The 21,704-nt window shown below is 24.1% G+C and overlaps 2 protein-coding genes across 8 annotated transcripts in view; one reads left to right on the top strand and one right to left on the bottom strand.

Moving 5' to 3' along the window:
• The window catches only part of LOC123265694 (tachykinin-like peptides receptor 99D), a 128,747-nt gene extending 111,403 nt beyond the window's left edge, over window positions 1-17,344 (bottom strand). For 4 of the 7 annotated variants that reach the window (XM_044729551.1, XM_044729554.1, XM_044729552.1 and 1 more), the window contains exon 1: window positions 5,890-6,165. The gene's annotated coding sequence lies outside the window, so the exon portion shown is untranslated. Of the gene's footprint in view, window positions 1-5,889; window positions 6,167-17,235 lie in introns of those variants that run through there. The other 3 variants (XM_044729555.1, XM_044729553.1, XM_044729558.1) reach the window with 3 other exon arrangements.
• A 2,970-nt stretch (window positions 17,345-20,314) lies between these two features.
• LOC123265699 (migration and invasion enhancer 1) lies at window positions 20,315-21,697 on the top strand. Its single transcript, XM_044729567.1, has 3 exons — window positions 20,315-20,374; window positions 21,260-21,357; window positions 21,418-21,697. Exons 1-3 carry the CDS (start codon window positions 20,343-20,345, stop codon window positions 21,579-21,581), a joined length of 294 nt encoding a protein of 97 aa, XP_044585502.1. The 5' UTR covers window positions 20,315-20,342; the 3' UTR covers window positions 21,582-21,697.
• Window positions 21,698-21,704: the final 7 nt, after the last annotated feature.

Here is a 21,704-nt window from a genome sequence, read left to right as displayed (position 1 = left end):
GAAAAAAATTTTAAAAATTCTTTCAAGTGCTTGAAAAATTTCTTGAATTAAAAAAAAATTATTTAAAGTCAAATTAATTTTTTTTCTGCACGGAAAAAAATAAATTGTAAATGCAACATGATGCAGTCTTGCTAAATGAACATGATGAAATCATGTTGCAGCCACATGATTTGTCATGTTTCGGTTACATGACCATCATGTAGCGGTAGCATAAGAAAAATCATGTGACAGCAACATGATTTTCATGTAGCCTTAATAGCACAAAATTAAGCTGCAGTAACAAAATATTTATGCTTTAAAAACATTATTTATTATAAAGTAACTAGGTTTTTTAGGATTTATAATACTGCAGATGAAAATAAGAGTAAATCATCGAATTATACAATTTGTGAATGATATTTTTGTTTATTCAAATTATATACAATTTTAATTGTCAATAGCTTTGGTTTGAGATAAAAGTAATTAAATTATTATTAATTGTTATTATTTTCAAGTTAAGTGTCTTGTTGCAACATAATTCAAGCCTTTTTTTTATCGATAGACAAGGTACAATCGGAGGTAAAAGATTAAGGTTCTTTACACAATTAGCGTGACTATTTATTTTTACATTCCACACATGATAATGACGATCAAATGCTGACATGATTTTTCTCATGCTACCGCAACATGATTGTAACGTAGCCGAAACATGACAAATCATGTCGCTGCAAGATGATTTCATCATATTTATTTACCAAGACTGCATCATGTTGCATTTAATATTTATTTTTTTCCATGTGTGTATCCAAATTGTTTGTTTTTTTATAAAGCCGAAAAATAATTATTTTTTTATAATTACGAAAAATTTTTTACTGTGTAAGTCGTAAGTGATACTATCAAGTAAAATATAATTCATTTCTATTTTTGTGGTAAATAATTACTGTGTTACTTTGTAACTAACTAAAGAGTAAATGTCACTGTACACTGATAGAAGGATTTCTTATTATTTAAGAAGATTTCTTTGTATTTAAGAAATCATTTCTTAAACATCATTTTTTAGTATTTAAAAAATATTTCTTAATATTTAAGAAATATTTCGTAGTATTTAAAAAATATATATATTTCTTAGTATTTAAGAAATATTTCTTAAATACAAAGAAATATTTTTTAAATACTAAGAAATAATTTCTTAAATACAAAGAAATCTTCTTAAATGTTAAGGAATCCTTCTATCAGTGTAATATATACCAATTAAAGCTATGTACAAAGCTACTCAGTCCCATGTTATATAGATTTAATTATTATAATTATATGTAAATGAATTACGATATAACCATGAAATATTGGTAATTACAGAACATTGGTTATTGATCGTGACACCAGCATAAAAGTCAATAATTACATTTAAATCGATATTTTAATCACATATTTTTAAAATAGCTATGAAAAAATTTTTGTTTAATTGTGTAATTTTAAAAATAACTGATAAAATCTTCAATACCGTCTAATATAATAATAATTATCATTTTACATTTAAAATATAACAATCATTTTTTTTTCGTCTAATTACTAAAAATTCAAGAAATTTATTTTTAAGAAAATTATTTAAAATAAAATGAAAAATTTTAAGTACTTATATTTTTAATAAGCTTGTACAATACTTTGTACTAAAATTCAACTACAAAATTATTGATTTAAGATTAACCTATTTTTCTCAATCAAAACAATATTGCCAGTACGTGCAATTAAAAAAAATTGTTCTATTGAATTCCAGTTAATATAATTACTATCAATTTGTGGTAAAAAAAAATGTCATTGCTACAATTTGTTTTTTGAAAAATTATAAATTTGAAAAAAATTCTCATTGATTTGTCAATTTAAATTACTGTGATTCAAAAGAAAATTTTTAAAACAGGTAGTTGTTAATATTCGTAATATTATAATTACTAAAAAAAAAAAAAAAATCAAAGAAATAAAGTTTGAAATCCATAAAAACCATTTAACAGTCGGATATTAAAAAAATATTCTCAGTGGTTAAAAGAATAAATATTTATCAGGATATTAAATTTATTATCTCAAAGAGCGAATCACCATGAACATGTAACATTCGCTAGGTCTATTCATAGAGAATAAGAGAAAAAAATATATTTTTTTTTTATTATTATTCTTTTATTGTCGCTATACATATGTAAATAAAAAATAAAAATACGCATAGTACACAGTGTATATAAAAGTTAAGTAATAAAAGGCAACTATTATATTCAGTGGGTGATAAAATGTATTTGCATTTTAAAAATATTTTCCAGTTGGTATTATATTAAATGAAAAATATTAAAAGAATAGATAAAAAATAAACGGTGACAAGTTAAATATTTGTGATAGCATGCAGCAATAAATCGTTTATTTGAGTTTTGAATCTGATTTGAAACTGGAAATAAAAAGTTACTATGAATACTGTGAATGAAAAAATTCATCTGCGACCGATTGATTGCAGACTATTTATTTAAATTTTAATTTCATAATTAATCTGCATAATTATTTTTATCCATACATTATTATTATTATTTTCAGAATTGAGAAACTAACAAATAAACTAAGCACTTCTCAGATGTATATTGTTGTAATTAATTAATCCGCAAGCGGAGTTGCACATTCGTCATACTATTATTTTAATCACCCGTCATAGATTGTATTTACGGTTTTAGTATTATCGGTCATCGTTACTCCGACACTTTACATACTCTACTCAGTTATTTGGGTTAAATCATAAAAAACTTTACTACAATCATTATTATTGTTATTATTAAATTTCCAAAAATTCTCCAAAAAGAACTCTCCAACTTTTTTTAATTAAAAAAAAAATAAATCAAAATTTCAAAAAATTCTTAATTAAAGTGAGTTTAATAACTAATTAAATATTTATTTTAAATTTAAAGCGGAAATGAATAATAAATTGACAGATCGTTGTTGTTAAAATAATTTTAATACGACCATTATCGCGATTAATCAAACCGTGACAAGCTTGGGACTAGATGACTCACGAAAATATAAACCTACATACTTTATCACGACATTAAATTCAAAAGGGATTTTTAATAACTTTATAGATTTAATAATAAATAAATAAAAAAAAAACACAGCCTTCCGGTACCCGGAAGAAATGATTTTTTAAAATCAATTCGTTCTATTTTGTTATTTTTTATTTATACATTCATGTATTTTTTCATACACGTATCATAGAGCGTGTTATAATAAAATTCTAATATTTTTTTAAATTACTTCACCTAAAACAAATTAAACCAATTTCAAAATTAAAAGAACGGTCATTCGGCTGCTGAAATGGAAATAAATTGTTCGAACCTAAAATTTTTAGGTACTTCTTCTCAGTCAAAAATTATTCAAAATTATTTATAAAGTCACTGAAATCCTAATTTTCGCTATTTTTAAAACTTCAAAGGGTCACAATTTCATAAAAATCAAAAGTTTACCTGAAATTTGCATCACTAAATTATTATAAATTTGTACTTAAACACTTAACTATTCAAGCATTTCCACATTTACCTTTTCAGACCCTCATAATTATATTTCAAAGATTATATCTTTATTATTAAAATCATTTAAAATCATAAAGCTTCATAAAATTGATCCTATCTGTTTCTTATTTTAAACTTTGTTACACGTGCACTTTATTATAAACTTATGTATACTTTTGTCATTCGGCTATTTGCCTTGGCAGAAAAATTAAATAAATAAAATAAATTTCTAAACCAATCGCTCGATTTTACTCATCTTCAAACTCGTTTAAAGTATTTACCCGAAGAATAAGTGTATTGAGTTTCGTGAAGATCCCTCAAGAATTGCAAGCGCTTTTGTGATGAATAGCCGCGTTATATCCTATCTATATATTAATATATAAATACAAATTTATAAACGAATGCTATTCCTTGAACCTATTTGACCCCAGAAATATATAATAATATGACAAAATTTTTCGAAATAAATTTAATCAAGATTCAATTAAATTACGAGATGAAAAAGAAATTATTCTCAATTATTAAATGAAAAGTTTGTGAAATATTAAAAATTTAATGTAAAAAATGTATAGAAAAGAGATGAAAGATTTGTTAAAAATAAAAAAAAATTTCGTGTGTAAATTTAACTAACGAATTCTAGTTAATATACATAAAATGTAATCTTATCTCCATCAATGGAATAAATATTTCACCAACGCATTAAAAATAATAATCCGAAAAAGAGAAAGTGAAATATGAAAAATCAGGGTTAATCAATTTTATTCAACTGTCGAGTACCGTGGGGTAGATTTCAATTTATAGATTAACCAAATAAAAAGAAAAATTATTTTATTCCCGTCTCTGTCCCTAGCACGATCTACTTTCACTCGTGCTTTGCACTTGGTACTAACAGGGAGAAAAAATAATACGAAAGTGGCGAAACGAGAAGAGAACCTCTGTTCTTCTGTCTTTTTTTTAATTTAGTTTTTCATTTTTTTTAGCTTTTTATAGTACCACTACTCGGTTCGTGTGAATATGCAATAATCTGGAGGTTTCAGAAAAATTGAGTCTTGAAACTCCGATTATTTAATTAATGCATTAATACATAAATTAAGAATTTAATTTTTTTAATAGAATATGTAAATTATATTGACGGTTCATAGAACCTAATTTTAATGTAATTGATACTTGAAAATATTTTTTTGCTGTACAAAACGATAAGAGATCACTTTTTATGAAACGATCTTTTTTTAAAAATATATTATCTTGAGTCTAAAAATTTTTGCAGTAAATATTTCGAGGGCATTAACTAAAATATTAATTTGATTAACCCGTTGAGGACACACGGGGTCAAGTGGACCGCAGGCGAACTTTGAGGCAATTTTAAATTTAGAAGGAGATTTATAAATGAGCCTTAGTCTCATTTACGACTGATTTCATTAATATTCTTCAAGATATTTCTATTTTTTTATTGTAATAATTATAATAAAAGAGTTTTATGACAAAAAACTAAATCTTTCTACATTATTTTTCATTTTTAAGTGTCTTATTCTCATTTTAAGCGACTGAACGAAATTCGTAACTTCAAACTTCAGAATAAATATATTTTTTTCAAACTTCATCAAATATTGATTTTTTTCCTTAAAATATATTGTTTTCCGAATAAAATGGCGTCGGTTTTTTTCGATATCGTAAAAATCAAAATTTCTGCGACTTTTTTATAAAAAATACTCAATTTCGGAAGTTTTTTTTCTAAACGATTTTTCAGTATTTTTAAATTATTAGAAATTAAAAATAACTAGTAAGATATTTAGAGGAAATGTTATATTAAAGTTTGGTGCCAATTATAAGTCAATACATCACATAGGAAACGAATTAGAACTGTTTTGCTGAGTAGAGTCCACTGGATCCCGTGTGTCCTCAACGGGTTCATTACAAAAAAAATTTTTTTTTTGGGTTGAATAAATTTTAATTAGTAAAAAAAAAATTTTTTGATTAATTCAAAAAATTCTTCAGAAAAATTTTTTGATTTAAAATTTATTTCTCTTGAATCAAAGTTAGTTTTTTTATGTAAAAAATAAAAAAATTTGTTACTTTTTACGAGACAAGTGGTTACGAGTGTACGCGGTCAGCCAACATTTGTTCCGCTATTTCCGCTATTCCGGCTGATCAATTAAAACATATTATTGCCACAAAAACAAGCATGTAATTGTACCACTGGGATTTAATATTTTACCACAATAATTCTCCAATTATAATGAAAATAAAAATTCATTTTACCATCGGTTAACGATGCGTAAAAATAACGCAATTTTTTTTGGAATTTATTAACAATTTTTTTTTTAATAATCAATAAAGAAATATACTTTTTCAAATTTAGAACTCAAAAAGTACTCACCGGAATAAAATATCACAATGGAATAAATGTTCTTTTTTTTTTTTTTTTTATGGAACCAACAAAAAAATTCACAAAACAAGACAATTAAATACTATTGTCAAATAACACTATTGTTAATGTTGAATAATAATTGATAAAAAAAATCCGGATAGAACTACGAGTGTAAATATAAATACAAGCTGCTCGGTGACGAAGGAAACAGCACGCGCGTCAGTGCGATACTAGAGGTTGAATCGCGCGTCGCGGCGCTCACACGGCGCGTACGCGAGACGCCGATTTATCAGGCCCCCACAATCATGATACGCGTATTCGTTGTCGGCTGACAATTGCTGGTATATATAAGTTATATAAAAAAAAATGTGATATTATATTGTAACTGTAACAGTCAGCCGATATCATAACAATCTACTCCCTCGAAGACTTTTCTTCTCTTAATTTTTTTCTTCTTCGTCCTCGATACGATTTCCGCTATCATTTTTTATCTTCCGCGATATTCATTATTCGATCTTCCGGTTCGAGTAAATGTCTTATTCTACCAAAGGTTTTAATATTTTATGAAAATTATTATTATTATTTTTTTTTTTTTTTGTAAAAAATTACATCTTTCTCTAATAATAATTGTCAAAACAAATTTTAATTGTTATCTTCACCTAAATTTTCTCTGATGGTATGAGACCTCATACCGATAAAATATTATGATGAACAAATAGTAATGAAAAATTAGTCATTCTCCAACAATTTGGATCGGGTAGTCTGGCTTATAATATTAACTATCTTTGATTTATTAAAATTAAAAACACCGATCTTCATATATTAAATATACATTATTATTATTATTACACTGTAAAAAATCGGGAGTAAATTTTCACTTATATTATTCGGAGTACCAGAATCAAAAAATAAAACATTTCGGGTACAAAGTAAATCTGGAGTTTTTTTTTTAGCCGAGTGATTCCAGAGTTCAATTCAAAAAAACATTCGAGTACAGAGTTTTTAAACTAAAGTAAATGTTTATCTAGCTGAAAAAAGTTTCGTATGCTAAAATAATAACAAATACTCCAAATAATTTACCTCCAGTTTGTTTGTAAATATTAATCATATTTTTCAATATAATTTGAATTTTTTGGACAAAAAACCAAATTTTCATAAAGATAATTTTAATTTTAAATAATGATCAATGTTTATTTAGCTGAAAAAAGTTTCGTATGCTAAAATACTGACAAATACTCCAAATAATTTATCTTCAGCTTGTTTCTAAATATTAATCATATTTTTCAATAAAATTTGACTTTTTTGGACAAAAAACTAAATTTTCATAAAGATAATTTTGTTTTTAAATAATAATCAATTATTAATGTTACTAAGTACATATAATTAAATGAAATTAATTACTTTAATGTCACTGAAATTATCTAAAGGCAATTTTTTAATTTTCTAACAAATAAATAATTATAAAGAGAATGTATCAAAAAATAATACTTCTAAAAATTGAAAAAAAAAAAAATCTATGTACTAATTTTTATTATTATTCGATAAAAAAATAGATAATTTACCTCAGAATTTCACTTCAGAAGATTAAAGTTAATTTAAAATCATCCAATTTGCGAATTATTTCACTGTTAAGTATCATTATTATTATTCATTAAATTTAACGTACATCTGAGAAGTGCCTAAAATATTTAATTGGTATAATTTCTCATTAAAAATAAAAAAAAATAACGTAATATTTTTCATAAGCTCTAAAATTTTGCAATTTAAAATCGTCATCGATTCTTATATTACCACTAATGATTTTTTTATTACTAGAAACAAATAAAATTTTAAATTGTTTCTCTGGAAACTCGAATATGACAACTCGTTCAATTGCTACTGACATTTCTATTCAATTTATTTTTTTCTTCATCACAGCAACAGCCACTTCTATTTCAATCTTCATATTCTTTTTTTTTTTTTTATTTCATTTGGTTTCAAATAAACATTAAAATTAAAATTAGATTTTTTTCTATATAGTTCTACCGCAGAATTAATTAATATTATTATTCTCGTATTGTGATGTTATACATGATAAATGAGATTTTATATTTATAGAATTCTTTTTTTTTTTTTTTTTTCCATCGGGTGAATATTACACAAAGCACAATAAAATTATCACCACAAAGATTATTATTTTTACTACCATAAATAATAGAATTATGCCGATTATAACTATATTAAAATAAATATTCCGTTGAGTTAAATTGATATATGTTAGCACTAATTATCCGTATCTACAAATAAATATCTGTTAGTCACTAAATATTTGAAATATTGTTCGTATTTTGTTGAAATAAATTATACCTTTTATAACTGCAGTAACTAATCGGTCACAAATCCTATTAGAGAGAAATAAATTTATAAGAGAAAAAAAAAGTAATTTTTTATAATAAAGACATTTAATTGGTGGCTTTTTTCATTTCCTTTGACTTTCTGACGTAAGATCGATTAAAAACCTGTGATTGTCATCTGGAGATAACGATTAACCCTTCGTCACTCGCGTCTTTTTTAGTTTCTCGCTCACACTATAGTGAGTCTCTATAGGCTGAGTAGTTGTTAGGCGGCGATCTGCTCATGGCGCGAGTGACGAAGGGTTAAAAATATAAGTAATTGCTCATTAGCTCCCACCGCGATCGTAATCGAAAAAATAAACGAAATTTTTATTGGGGTAAGTTGGTATTAAAATGGAAGAAAATAGGGTTCTAATGATACGTGATAAGCGTAATGGGCAATGAAAGAAAATTATGTAAATAAATAATAATAGGATAAATATAAAATGAAGTATAATTGATTTAATTAAACTTCCGTATGAGTTTTTCTTGCTGATGTTTGTCAGTGACCCGGTTGAGTTCCCACTTGAAATCTTGAATCGGGATCATTGAAGCGAATGGGTCATTATTTAATGTACAAGATCGGGTACTTGAGATGGGTCAATTTAATAATGTTATTGAAGAGTGTGTTTAGTAAATGGTTTATCTTATGAATTTTTATTTGACAATAGATCATTTTATTAGCAAATAAACATTATAAAAATTTTTTTTAATTTGAATAATATTCAAACAAAAATGAGGAAAAATTTTATGGATTTGTTTCAACAAAAAAGTTATATTAAAAGAAAAATGGAATAGTAATAATCGATTCGATTCTATGCAAACACTATTCGCACACCCCTAATTTATATTATGAAGAGAAAAAGAAAAATTTTGTTTCCAGGATAGTCATATGATAAAATCGGTTTTTTTTTGTAAAATTTAGTGCCATTGCAAAGGTCTTGACTTTAATTTGTGCCTTTTAAAGGTTTCATTTCATTCTCACACATAGTCAATTTATGATGATAAGTATTTAGGCCGCATTCGAAAATTCTTTATCTCTAGATACATAATTAAGAAATGACCTTGTATCTTGTGAACTATTGACATTTTAAAAGATATAAGCTCACTCCGGCATTATACTTATCGAGACCTTTCATTTAAGTACCCACATCAATTTTTCATATATTTATATTATATATATATATATATATATATATATATATATATATATATATATATATAACATATATATATATATATATATATTTATATACATATATGAATATATGAAAAATATATGAAAATGCATGTGGGTACTCAAATAAAAGCTCTTGATGAGTGTAACATCAGGATGAGCTTATATCTTTCAAATTGCCGATTTTTAAAAAAATACAGTGCAATTAAACAAATATTTTGTGAACTATTGACATTTTTGAAGATAGAAGCTCACTTCGGCATTATACTCATCGAGACCTTTCATTTGAGTACCCACATAATTTTTTCATATTTTTATATATATTATATATATGTATATATGAAAAATATATGAAAATGCATGTGGGTACTCAAACAAAAGCTCTTGATGAGTGTAACATCGGGATGAGCTTATATCTTTCAAATTGCCGATTTTTAAGAAAATACAGTGCAATTTAACAAATATTTTGTGAACTATTGACATTTTTAAAGATATAAGCTTACTCCGTACCCACATCAATTTTTCATATATTTATATATATATATTATATTATATATATATATATATATATATATATATATATATATATATATATATATTTATATATATATATATATATATGAGCTTATATCTTGAAAAACGTCAATATTCAAGAAAGTACAGTGCAATTCAACGAAAGTCATTATTTAATAAAGTAAAATTTTAATTAGTTATAGTTCACAAGTCACGGCAGTTACATAGTGACTGCAAGGCTGCTAGTTTAAATATAATAAAATTTCCGATGAAAACACACCAAAAAATTCATTTTGAGTCGTTTGAAGAAATTTCCTTTGAACTAAAAGAACATCGTGCAAAAATAAATTTAAGAAAGTAATAAATGAAATGACTGTCTATAATAAAAGTTAACAAAAAAAACTGATTCTAATTACTTTTCAACTATCAATATTCTACAGAACATTTTCTTTAGCATTATTTTTCATAGTCACGACAAATTTCTGAGCCGTGTTAAAAATCAATTATCGTTCTTTCTTGAGACACGTCCACAATAATTAATAAAATTATTTGACGTTTGATAAGGAATGAAAAACTTAACGATAAAATATCATCATCCCCTTCATCATTACTATATTATCACTTTTGCTATTATTTTTTCTCACCGAATAAATCCTCCTGTGTGTTTATTTTTATTTATTTATTTTTATTTTAGTGACAACCGTATCAATTGCCTCAAGCTTTTATCACAATATCAAATAACTTTCTAAATTCAGGTTTATAAAAATAAATACAATGGATTAAAATAAAACTATTATTTTTATTCTATCTCTGATTGTGAATGAATTTTATTGCATTTTTATTAACAAGAATTGAATTATCATGAATAATAATTAATTATAATAATGCACCTATTATTAATTACTATTAAATATTTCTTAAATAATATTAATTAAGAAATCATTTGTTAAATAACAACAAATCTTTTTAAATACAAAAAAATTCTTTTAATTAATTTAACGTTCATGATCACCCTATTAATACATTTTTAAGCTCGCTAGGAAGTAAAAAAAAAATAATAACGAAAATTTTTGTGATTGAAAAACCGTCAGCAGCCGAGTTCTATTGAGACCTAATTTAGTTATCATTTCATACGTTTTCATCGACCGATAAATACATGGAAAATTATAAAAGAAAATGATACGAGTGGAATCGAGTTGATGAGATTCGAAAAGACGATTATGTACTTCTGCATTACATATATAATGTATGAATGGAAGTGTGTAGACTAGACCATAATATGGAAAGGAAGAATGGAACGATAACGAATGAAAATGTAGAGAATGTATAATTTTCAAATTATCATTCGCTTCTGTTTTAATCTTTTTCATTCCATTTTCAGATGCCAAGGACTGAAAAATATCTATGATCTGTCTTGCGCCAATATCGTTTGTTTTTTTTAAGAAGATTATCAAGGATTAGCTGAGGGAAATTTTCATTGATTTTGTTATTTCCTTTGACGTTTAATAACAAATTTTTTTCATTTGATATCATCGCCGTAAAAACAAAAACAATTAAAAGAAAAAATTATGATGATCCAAATTTATGGCCAAAAATAGCTTTGACCCTACTTGTAAATAATTACAAAAAAAATATCAAATTTATATTTGACATACAACAACATCTACGTGTACCAAACAAAATAAATTGATAAAAAATTTTCATTTAGCGGAAAATTTGAATCTATTTAGAACTACTTCAAAAATTTATCATAATAAATAAACTGTCTTAAAAAACCATACTAACCCTCGAAAAGTCACAATTTTAAATCAAACCTTTCCAATGATTTTAAATTTGACTTAAAAAAACTTATTTTATCACATGAATATTTTAACAGATCAAACCAACCTTAGTGTTGATTTAAAAAAAAATATCTTCCTAAATTCCATTGAAGCTATAAATAAATAAAAGTCCCCTTAGAAATGTAATTAATGACTTTTTACTGTCTAAATCATTTAGAAATATTAAAGGGGTTGTTTTGCACTATTGATATTTCTATAATTATTTTTATTTAATAAATTCAATGAAAATAAACTCAAAAAAAAAATCTTAGCTTGTATATAGAGCCAAAGAAAACAATAAATTTATAAATATGAAAATAGTAGCAAAACTGTAAATGACCCGAGATAAAACATAAGTTATTTTCCTTGTCAATTCACCCCAGGTCCTCGAAAATTAACATAACTACAATTTACTGCTTATGGGTGAGTGGTAAGCCGACAAAAACCAGCCTATGAAATCCAAGCTATCAACTGACACTATTTTATGTTCATCTGGATTAGCTTCGAAAAGTGTCCCTACATATAGACTGAGTTATTCTGTCTATTTATCCAAACAGGGTGTCCGGACTAGAACGACAAAATCGATGAGCGATTTCCTGTCTTTGGTCCATTTTCGGTCAAGGCTGACCAAGGAGATACAAAAATCGACTCACTAACTGAGCCACATGAATTAATTATTAGTAATTGCAGCTTTTTACTTATAAATATCACGTGACGGAATCCCATTATCGTAAAACACCCTTTCTATGAAAATATAATAAAAATTAATCATATGCACATGTTAAAAACAAAAAACTACGTGTACTAATTTTTTATGATAGTTTTTTTCCTTCATAAAAATCAAAAAATTAATTCAACAATTTTTAAGAGCCTTGTTGTAAAATAGTTCATGGTTTGAATCAAAGTACTCGGGTAGTTAAGTATATAGGTATTGGCCTTTGCATAATTTATACGAAACCAGACAACTTCTCCTGAAGTTCTCAGCAAACTTGGGTTCTCGATATGTTTGAAGCATAACAGAGAAGTATTTAATTCACCATTAACTATATAGTGTACTTTTCATTTGTAAGTCATTTTGTATAAATAGTTCGTCATATTACATAAATAATATTAGCTATCAGTTTAGTTACACTGCTAAAAATATAATATTTTTTTATTAAAATTTTAAATAAAGCAAATAAATAAATAAATAAATTCAAATTTCTTACGAAGAAAAAAAAAATACTTTGACGTCGAAATTGCAAAAAAATAAATTTTATCTTTCCGCTGAAGTGACGGAGACGAATATTTTATGATTTTTTTTTATAATTATTTTATTTTCAAATCTCCGAAGACATTTCTTCCTTTTAGATAAAAAAAAATCGATTTCTGAGTTGACAAATTCAATTCTCAGATGGTTTTTGGTGAAGACTTTTGCATTAAAAAGTTTTTAAATTCAAGCAAAGCTATTTCTATATGTTACTATTATTATTAGTATTATTAAGAGAATGAGCAAAATTTTGTGGTTAGTGTATTTATATGATAAAATGGGTTTTTATGGTTAAATTTGGTATCATTAGAAAAGTCTTGATTTCGAGTTGTTCTAGATACATAATTAAGAAATGACCTTGTATCTTGTGAACTATTGATATTTTTAAAGATATAAGCTCATCCCGATGTTACACTCATCAAGAGCTTTAATTTGAGTACCCACATAAATTTTTCTTATAATTATGTATATTGTAAAAAACTGATGATATTTCTTAAATCTTTTGATTGTTTTCACTATTTGTTAGCAAAATCTTAATATTGTTACAATATTTATTCAGAGACGTTTGTACTCTTACATGTACTTTATATTCTTATATTTTTGTACTTTTGCCATTCGGCCATTGCCTTGGCATTCAAATTAAATAAATAAATAAATATTATGTATATGTATATATGAAAAATATATCAAAATCCATGTGGGTACTCAAATGAAAGCTCTTGATGAGCGTGACATCAGGATGAGCTTACATCTTTAAAAATATCAATAATTAAGAAATGACCTTGTATCTTGTCAACTACTGACATTTTTAAAGATATAAGCTCATCCTCGTGTTACACTCATCGAGACCTTTCATTTGAGTACCCACATCAATTTTTCATATATTTTATATATTTATATATTTCACAAATACCATATATATAAAATATATAAAAAATGCCATGTGGGTACTCAAATGAAAGCTCTTGATGAGTGTAACATCGGGATGAGCTTATATCTTGAAAAATGTCAATAATTAAGAAATGACGTTGTATCTTGAGAACTATTGACATTTTTAAAGATATAAGCTCATCCCGCCATTACACTCATCGAGAGCTTTCATTTGAGTACCCACATCAATTTTTCATATATTTATATATTTTATATATATGAAAATGCATGTGGGTACTCAAATGAAAGCTCTTGATGAGTGTAACATCGGGATGAGCTTATATCTTTAAAAATGTCAATAGTTAAGAAAGTACAGTGCAATTTAACAAAAGTCATTATTTAATAAAGCAAAATTTTATTTAATTATAGTTCACAAATCACAGCAGTCACATAATGACTGTAAGGTTGCTAGTTAGTATTAATTCAAATTATTTTTCATTATTTATTATTTCTTATTTATTTTAATAATACTCATAATAATTATAACAACAGGTATATTTTTATTTTAAATATAAATAAAGAATATTTTCAACTTGTAAATATTTTTTTATTTACTTCATAAATAATTAATGCATTAAATAAATTTCCTTTGAAGTTTGTTGGCGAAATAGGTAAACTTGAAAAAATTACAGTGGGAAATAATTAAAAATTTTATTTGCCAGTGTGGCTCTTGTATGATGATATAAATTTATATACTTTACATTATACGTAAATTGTTATTTAATATGAAATTTTCATAATTAAAAATTTTTAACGCTACCAATTTGTTAATATTATTACAAAAAACCTTGAACATAATTCAAACATCTTGTCGTTATTGTTCGTTTCATCGCCTTGAGCACTTTCTTTTAGAATTAATGAACAAACTCGGCAATTGACTGCTAAAGCGAAAGTTACAAAAAAGAAAATAGGGGAAAAAAAATAAGTGATCGATCTTCCAAGCCAAGAGACGCCGAGTATTTCAAAATAAAAGAAAGAGTGTAAAAACAATAAGAACAAGGAGAATAAAATAGTTATATCAGCAATCAAAAAGTCAAATTTTTTTATTGTTACTTTCTGACGGACAAGCTTAATCAATTTGTACTGCGTATTGAATTATTTAGGGAGGTAGGAATAAATTGTTGCTAAAAATATCAGTATTTTCATATCGTTTGGATATTTTTTGAGGGTGAACAGTTATTGTGTTATTTTCAGAGAAATAATCTAGAAAAAATAGATCAAATTAATAGGATCTTTTTTTACGGTGTTTAATCATACACAGAAAAAAAATTTTCTTCTTGAAATAAAAATTAATTTGAAAAATATTTTTTTGAGTCAAAAAAATTTTTCTCTATTCAAGAATTTATTTTTTGTTTAATTCTTTATTGCGAAAAAAATTAAATAAGTCATATCAATTCATAAATAAATAAATATAAAAAAAAATATACGGCACTATTTATATTTCCTATGCACGTCTTACATAAATAATATCGATAAATAAATCACTTGATTGCAAGTCGAAGAATTATTAACAGAAGCTGAATTATTTGAAACAATCAAATGAGTATAAATGAAGTAATTTATTCTTGAACATGTACGGCAGTTGATTATGAAGATTTTAACTTTTACTCATACTATCACTGATAGAAGGATTTATATTAAATTATTTATATTATAATTTATTTATATTAAAAAATATTTGTTAATAGTTAATAAATCATTTATTAGAGACTACTTTTGAGTATTAAACAATATTTCTTGGTATTTAAAATGATTTTTGTATTTAATAAATCTGCTATTCATTTATTAAATATTAATAAATATTTTTAAATACTAAAAAATATTTGTTAAGGACTAAAAAGTGGTCTCTAATAAGTGATTTGTTAAATATTAACAAATATTTTTAACTATAAACAAATCCTTCTATCAATGTAACAGATCAATTTTCTCTCAAAAAAACTAAAATACTTTTAGTCAAAAAATAATTTTTTTTAAATTGTGATGAATATAATGGAGTTAGTTAATCTCAGGATAATTGTTTTGATATTAACAATGAATAAATCAGAAGCTGGTTTGTCGGAATTTTTGAATACAATTCTGAGAAACCACATCAAGAGTCTTATATTCATCAGAGAGTATTAATTCATCCATGTATCGTATCGCAAGCTCAAAAGACTTTAGAGAGTATTAAAGTATCTAATTAATAAATGGATTACCGAATTAATGATTTATGTATGTATTTTGTCGGTAATTTTCAGAGATCAATCTTAAAGCTCTGCTTAGGAATCGATAGAGGTACGCTCCAGTTTATACGGTTCAGAAAATAATGATTGTATTAAGAAACAGTTTCATTACTAAGAAAGTCGCAAAAAACAGTTGTTACAAAGTACTTCTCTAAATCTGGGTAAAAAATCTCTCTAAAAAAAGGCGAACTATAAAAAAAATTATTTTATATTCAAATTCAAATAAAAATGTATCGATATAAAGTAAAAGCAGTTACTAAATAAACTTGTAAGAAATACTTTTAGTCTATAAATTTTTATTATTCTTTTAAACAAAAATATAAAAATTTAAACTCTTTAAGGTGTCTCGTAACAAATACGTGACAGTATTTCTTACCTAGAATTATTATGCAAATTTATGGAAAAAACATAATAAAATAAGTAAGATAAATGATTTCTCACAATAAAAGAATTATGAAAATTAATAATTGATAAAAAATATTTCTTTGAAATTATTTAAGAAATATGTGAAAGTTTCTATCAAAAAAATAATTCATTTTCTGTAATCTGGACGTACGGCATACAACTATGGGGAACGGCCAGCAACTCAAACTTAGAAATACTACAAAGATTTCAAAATAAAACAATTAGAAACATTGTCAATGCCTCCTGGTATGTATCCAATGCAATAATAAGCAGAGACCTGAGCATCCCGACCATCAAGGAAGAAATTATGAGACTGAGCGTGAAATACAAAGGCAGACTAGAAAACCACCCAAATCCCACGGCAACAGAATTACTAAACAAAAAGACAACTAGAAGACTAAAACGGTTCAAAACAATTGATTTAAAAAATCGTTTTCAATGATATTAGTAGACATTGTCCTAAATACCCGTCATGTACATAAAATCATAAAAATTATTTATTGTTATCAAATAACAGATTGTAATTTAAATATATAATAAAAAAAAAAAATTTTCTGTAATTTTTAATTTAATATCAGAGCATATGTTTCAATAAATTAAATTTATATTCAATCATTGTTTTGATTATTTATACTAATTTGCATGCCAAAAAAATAATTTGACTCACCGAGATGATCTTCCTTCAGCTTACATCTTACAGCTTTGCACCTCTTCCAAGCCTCCGAAAATAATGCAGGTTCCACTTTTCCGCATTTTACTTATGTAACATCACTAAATTATTTTTTTCACTATACAGAAAAAAAAAATTACATTAGAAAAACCATAATGTTAAAAATTTCAAACCTTACAGGTAAAAATATTGTTTTTTTTTTTTTTTTTAATAACATGATAATGATATTGAGATTTTAATTGTTATAAATTTTTTAATAAATAATAACGGAAAAAGTTCAGAAAAAAATTCTAAAAGTAGAAATTATAATTACCCGCATGAAAAAGCTATATATCCTTCATCATATACAAAAAATTATATTTTACATATATAAAAATATATGTGATTATATAAGGACCCATATATGCAAAATTTTGCCGTTTCATATATACAATAATGATATATGTAGTATTATGTATTGATGTTATACTCATAACATATATTTCAATTATATTTTCAGCTACATATGATTAAATATATCGTACATATTATAATCAACACTATATTATAAATAGTATAAGAACAATTTATTTTTCATTATAATTTAAAATATACTTTAAATTATATGTTCAATATAATTTTAATATTGGCATTGGTACCAAAATTACAATAGAATGCTGAGGCCAAATAATTCTCTGAAAAAAAGTTATAAAAAAAAAGAAAATATTTCGTGATGTGTTACTAATTTACTGAAATTCAGATTTGCTTCGACCGTAAACTCGATTGATCAAGTTGCTCTTGAAACTTAAGATATACGACAAACTATTAATTTTTTTTTTTTTTTTATTAATCTTTCCGTTTTGACCTATTTCGACATATCATAAATATCTGGTATTATGTATGGTATTTTATAATAAAATAATATATATTGCCATATAATTGAAATTTTATAAATGAAAGTATACAGTAATAATCTATCTCAACATATATTTTACGAAAAATATATTTATCTATTATATAGTTTTCTATATAAGTAATTTTTATATAATAATAGTATATTTTATAACATATACTAAGTAATATACGGCACTAATACATTTGAACTTATATTGAATCAAATATATCTTCATTATATTAACAAAACATTTATTATTATTCAATATATATAATTTTGCCGCCATATATGATCACATATTCCCCATATAACTTTCCATATATGTTCAGCCATCTATATATGTTCCATATATGTTCAGTCATATATCTCCAAGTGCAATTTTTTAAAAATAATTTATTAGAACTAATTCATTTTTTTAATGAAATTCTAAAATAGTGAAATGTCTGCTGATTTTTTTCATAAAATAGCTCATTTTTTTTGTCTAAAAATTTGGAAAATACTGAAAATTACAATTTTACAATTTTTTAAATAATTAGTTGGTACTAAAAAAGTATTTTTTAAAATTCTATTCATAATTTTTCTAAGAATTCCATGAATAGAATTTTTTTTTTAATTTTTTTATTGAAAAAAAAATTTCTTTTTAATTCTGTCAATTATTAATGAAAATTGAGTGAGCCGATATTTTCAAATTTTTAGAATTTTTTTTATTGAAAAGATGGTAACGAAAAAATAAAAAAAAATTTTCACTTGTAAAAAACTTTAAAAACTAAAAGTGCAATTTTTAAAAAATATTTTTCTGTTCCAATTTGATAATTAAAAAAAAAATTAATATCGTCGGCTAATTTTAGTATTATCAATTATTAATAAAAATTAAGTTAGCCGAAATTTAAAAATAAAAAAAATTTTTTTTATTGAAAAAATGACTACAAAAAGAAGAAAAAAAAAATTTCAGTTGTAAGAAACTTTAAAAACTGTAAGTGCAATTTTTAAAAAATATTTTTTCGTTCTAATTTAATAATTAAAAAAAAAATTAAAAAATCAATAACGTCGGCTAATTTTAGTATTATCAATTATTAATAAAAATTAAGTTAGCCGAAATTTAAAAATAAAAAAAATTTTTTTTATTGAAAAAATGACTACAAAAAGAAGAAAAAAAAATTTCAGTTGTAAAAAACTTTAAAAACTGTAAGTGCAATTTTTAAAAAATATTTTTCTGTTCCAATTTGATAATTAAAAAAAAAATTAATAACGTCGGCTAATTTTAGTATTATCAATTATTAATAAAAATTAAGTTAGCCGACATTTAAAGATTAAAAAAATTTTTTTTATTGAAAAAATGACTACAAAAAAAAAGAAAAAAAAATTTCAGTTGTAAAAAACTTTAAAAACTGTAAGTGCAATTTTTAAAAAATATTTTTTCGTTCTAATTTAATAATTAAAAAAAAAATCAAAAAATTAATAACGTCGGCTAATTTTAGTATGATCAATTATTATTATTATTATTATTATTATTATTATTATTATTATTATTATTATTATTATTATTAGTTTACCTATAACTAAACATTCTTCGCTTGCTCTGACAAATTAAGAGCGCGAACATCTCCGCAACATTCGATATTGACGTTTAATTTTTCTTATGTACTTCCGCGTCGCCAGCTCAACTGTCATCCTTACAAAATCAATGATTATTAGTAATTCAAACATATTTAATACTAAAATTCATCTAAATTATTATTCTTATTTGTGTCTGCTAGCTTTTTATCATAAATTTGTATTAAATCATTAAAAAAATCTAAAAATTGTCAGAGCAAGTCACCCGACCAACTACCCGGCAAGTTTCCTATACAAAACTGAAATGGCGTCTAGAATAGTCTTCTAGCGTAACGGTCCGCGCAACAGCGTCACTAGTGTTCGTTTCCGTAAGCTTTGCGCGCGAAATTTAAAAATGTGTTACTGATTTCTGTCTTACCGTAAGTAGTTACTCGGATTTTTTTGTAAAATTGCGCAGATTGTAATTGACATGCGCATTAAAATATATGTATTATATATTTCTCGGCCGAAGTCTAAATTTCGGGTATCATCGGTTTTGATCTGACAGTGTAAAAATAAACATTTAAAAAAATTTTTTCTTTATTAATTTTTGAGTTTAGCCGGTGTTAAAAATTCACTTTCTTTTTTAATAAATAATAAAATTAAACCGCAAGTTTTTATTATAAAAATTTAAATCATGGTTGAAATTAAAATTGATGTTGAGTACTGGTAAATTGCATATTTAATTAAAATAAATTAGTGTACTTCCATAACCTCTAAAAAAAAGTTTTAATAAATTTCAATATTTATAAAATTGAAGTTAAATTAAATTAAAAATTTTTTATAATAATAAAGTTAGTCAACATTTATAATTTTTTGTTTTTTTTTTCTCTCATTAAATTACAACTAAAAAATATTTTTGAAAAATTGCACTTGTAGTTTTTAAATTTTTTTACAAATAAAATTTTTTTTTCTGATAATTATTTCAATAAAAATAAATTTTAAAAATTTTTAAATGTCAGCTGACTTAATTTTCATGAATTTTTTATGCAAATTAAGTTAGCTAAAATCTAAAGACTTTTAGAATTTTTTTTTCTTAAAAAAAATTATTATAAAGAAAAAAAAAATTTTATCTGTAAAAAACTTAGAAAACTATAAGTGCAATTTTTAAAAAATATTTTTTTGTTATAATTTAATAAATGAAAAAAAAATTAAAAAATTTGAAACTTCGGCTAACTTTTTACAATAAAATTAATAACAATAAAGTTAGCTGACATTTTTTATTTTGCCTATTTATTAAATTAGAACTAAAAAGCATTTTTTTTTTAATTACACTTACAGTTTTTCAAATTTTCTACATGTGAATTTTTTTTTTAATTTTTTGTAATAATTTTCTCCAATAAAAAAAATTGTAAAAATTTTTAAATGTCTAACTTAATTTTCATTAAAATTATCATAAAAAAAAAATTAATAAAAGAAATTCCACTTGAAAGTTAAAAATAAATTATTTTTATTGTAATTGATTTGTTATAAAAATAAAAAAAAAATTGACAATTGTCAGTTAACTTCACTATCATTAATAATAATAATTATAATTAATTAAACTAATTTCAGCGGTTCCTGTGGTCACAAAAAGCAATTCCTTGAAATGGCTGATTTAATAAAAAAAAATTTTCCAGATGTCAAAATATCCGGCGAACCTGGCAAACAAGGCAATTATTAACAGAATAATATTTCAAACAAAAATTACTTAAGATTTTTTTAATTACTAGGTTCATTTGAAATAAAAATAAACGACGAGTTAATTTATTCAAAATCACAAACAATGGCGTTTCCTGAGTACAACGAAGTTATTGACGTTGTCAAAGAAGTTGCCGAAGGACAGCCTCCTAGAAAAATAACCAAACAGCAGCCAATTGACTGTATTATAATGTGAAACGTTAAGTATTTGTAAAAAGGTATACATTTTTTTTTTTTTTATTTTATTTTATTTTATTTATGTAAGAAAGTATTTTTCTACAATAAATATACTCTACATGAAATTCACTTTAATTTAATA

Source organism: Cotesia glomerata, linkage group LG5 (assembly GCF_020080835.1).
Source record: "Cotesia glomerata isolate CgM1 linkage group LG5, MPM_Cglom_v2.3, whole genome shotgun sequence".
Lineage (NCBI taxonomy): Eukaryota > Metazoa > Arthropoda > Insecta > Hymenoptera > Braconidae > Cotesia > Cotesia glomerata.
The sequence above is the reverse complement of the archived record's forward strand: the minus strand, read 5'-3'. Positions and strand labels throughout refer to the sequence as shown.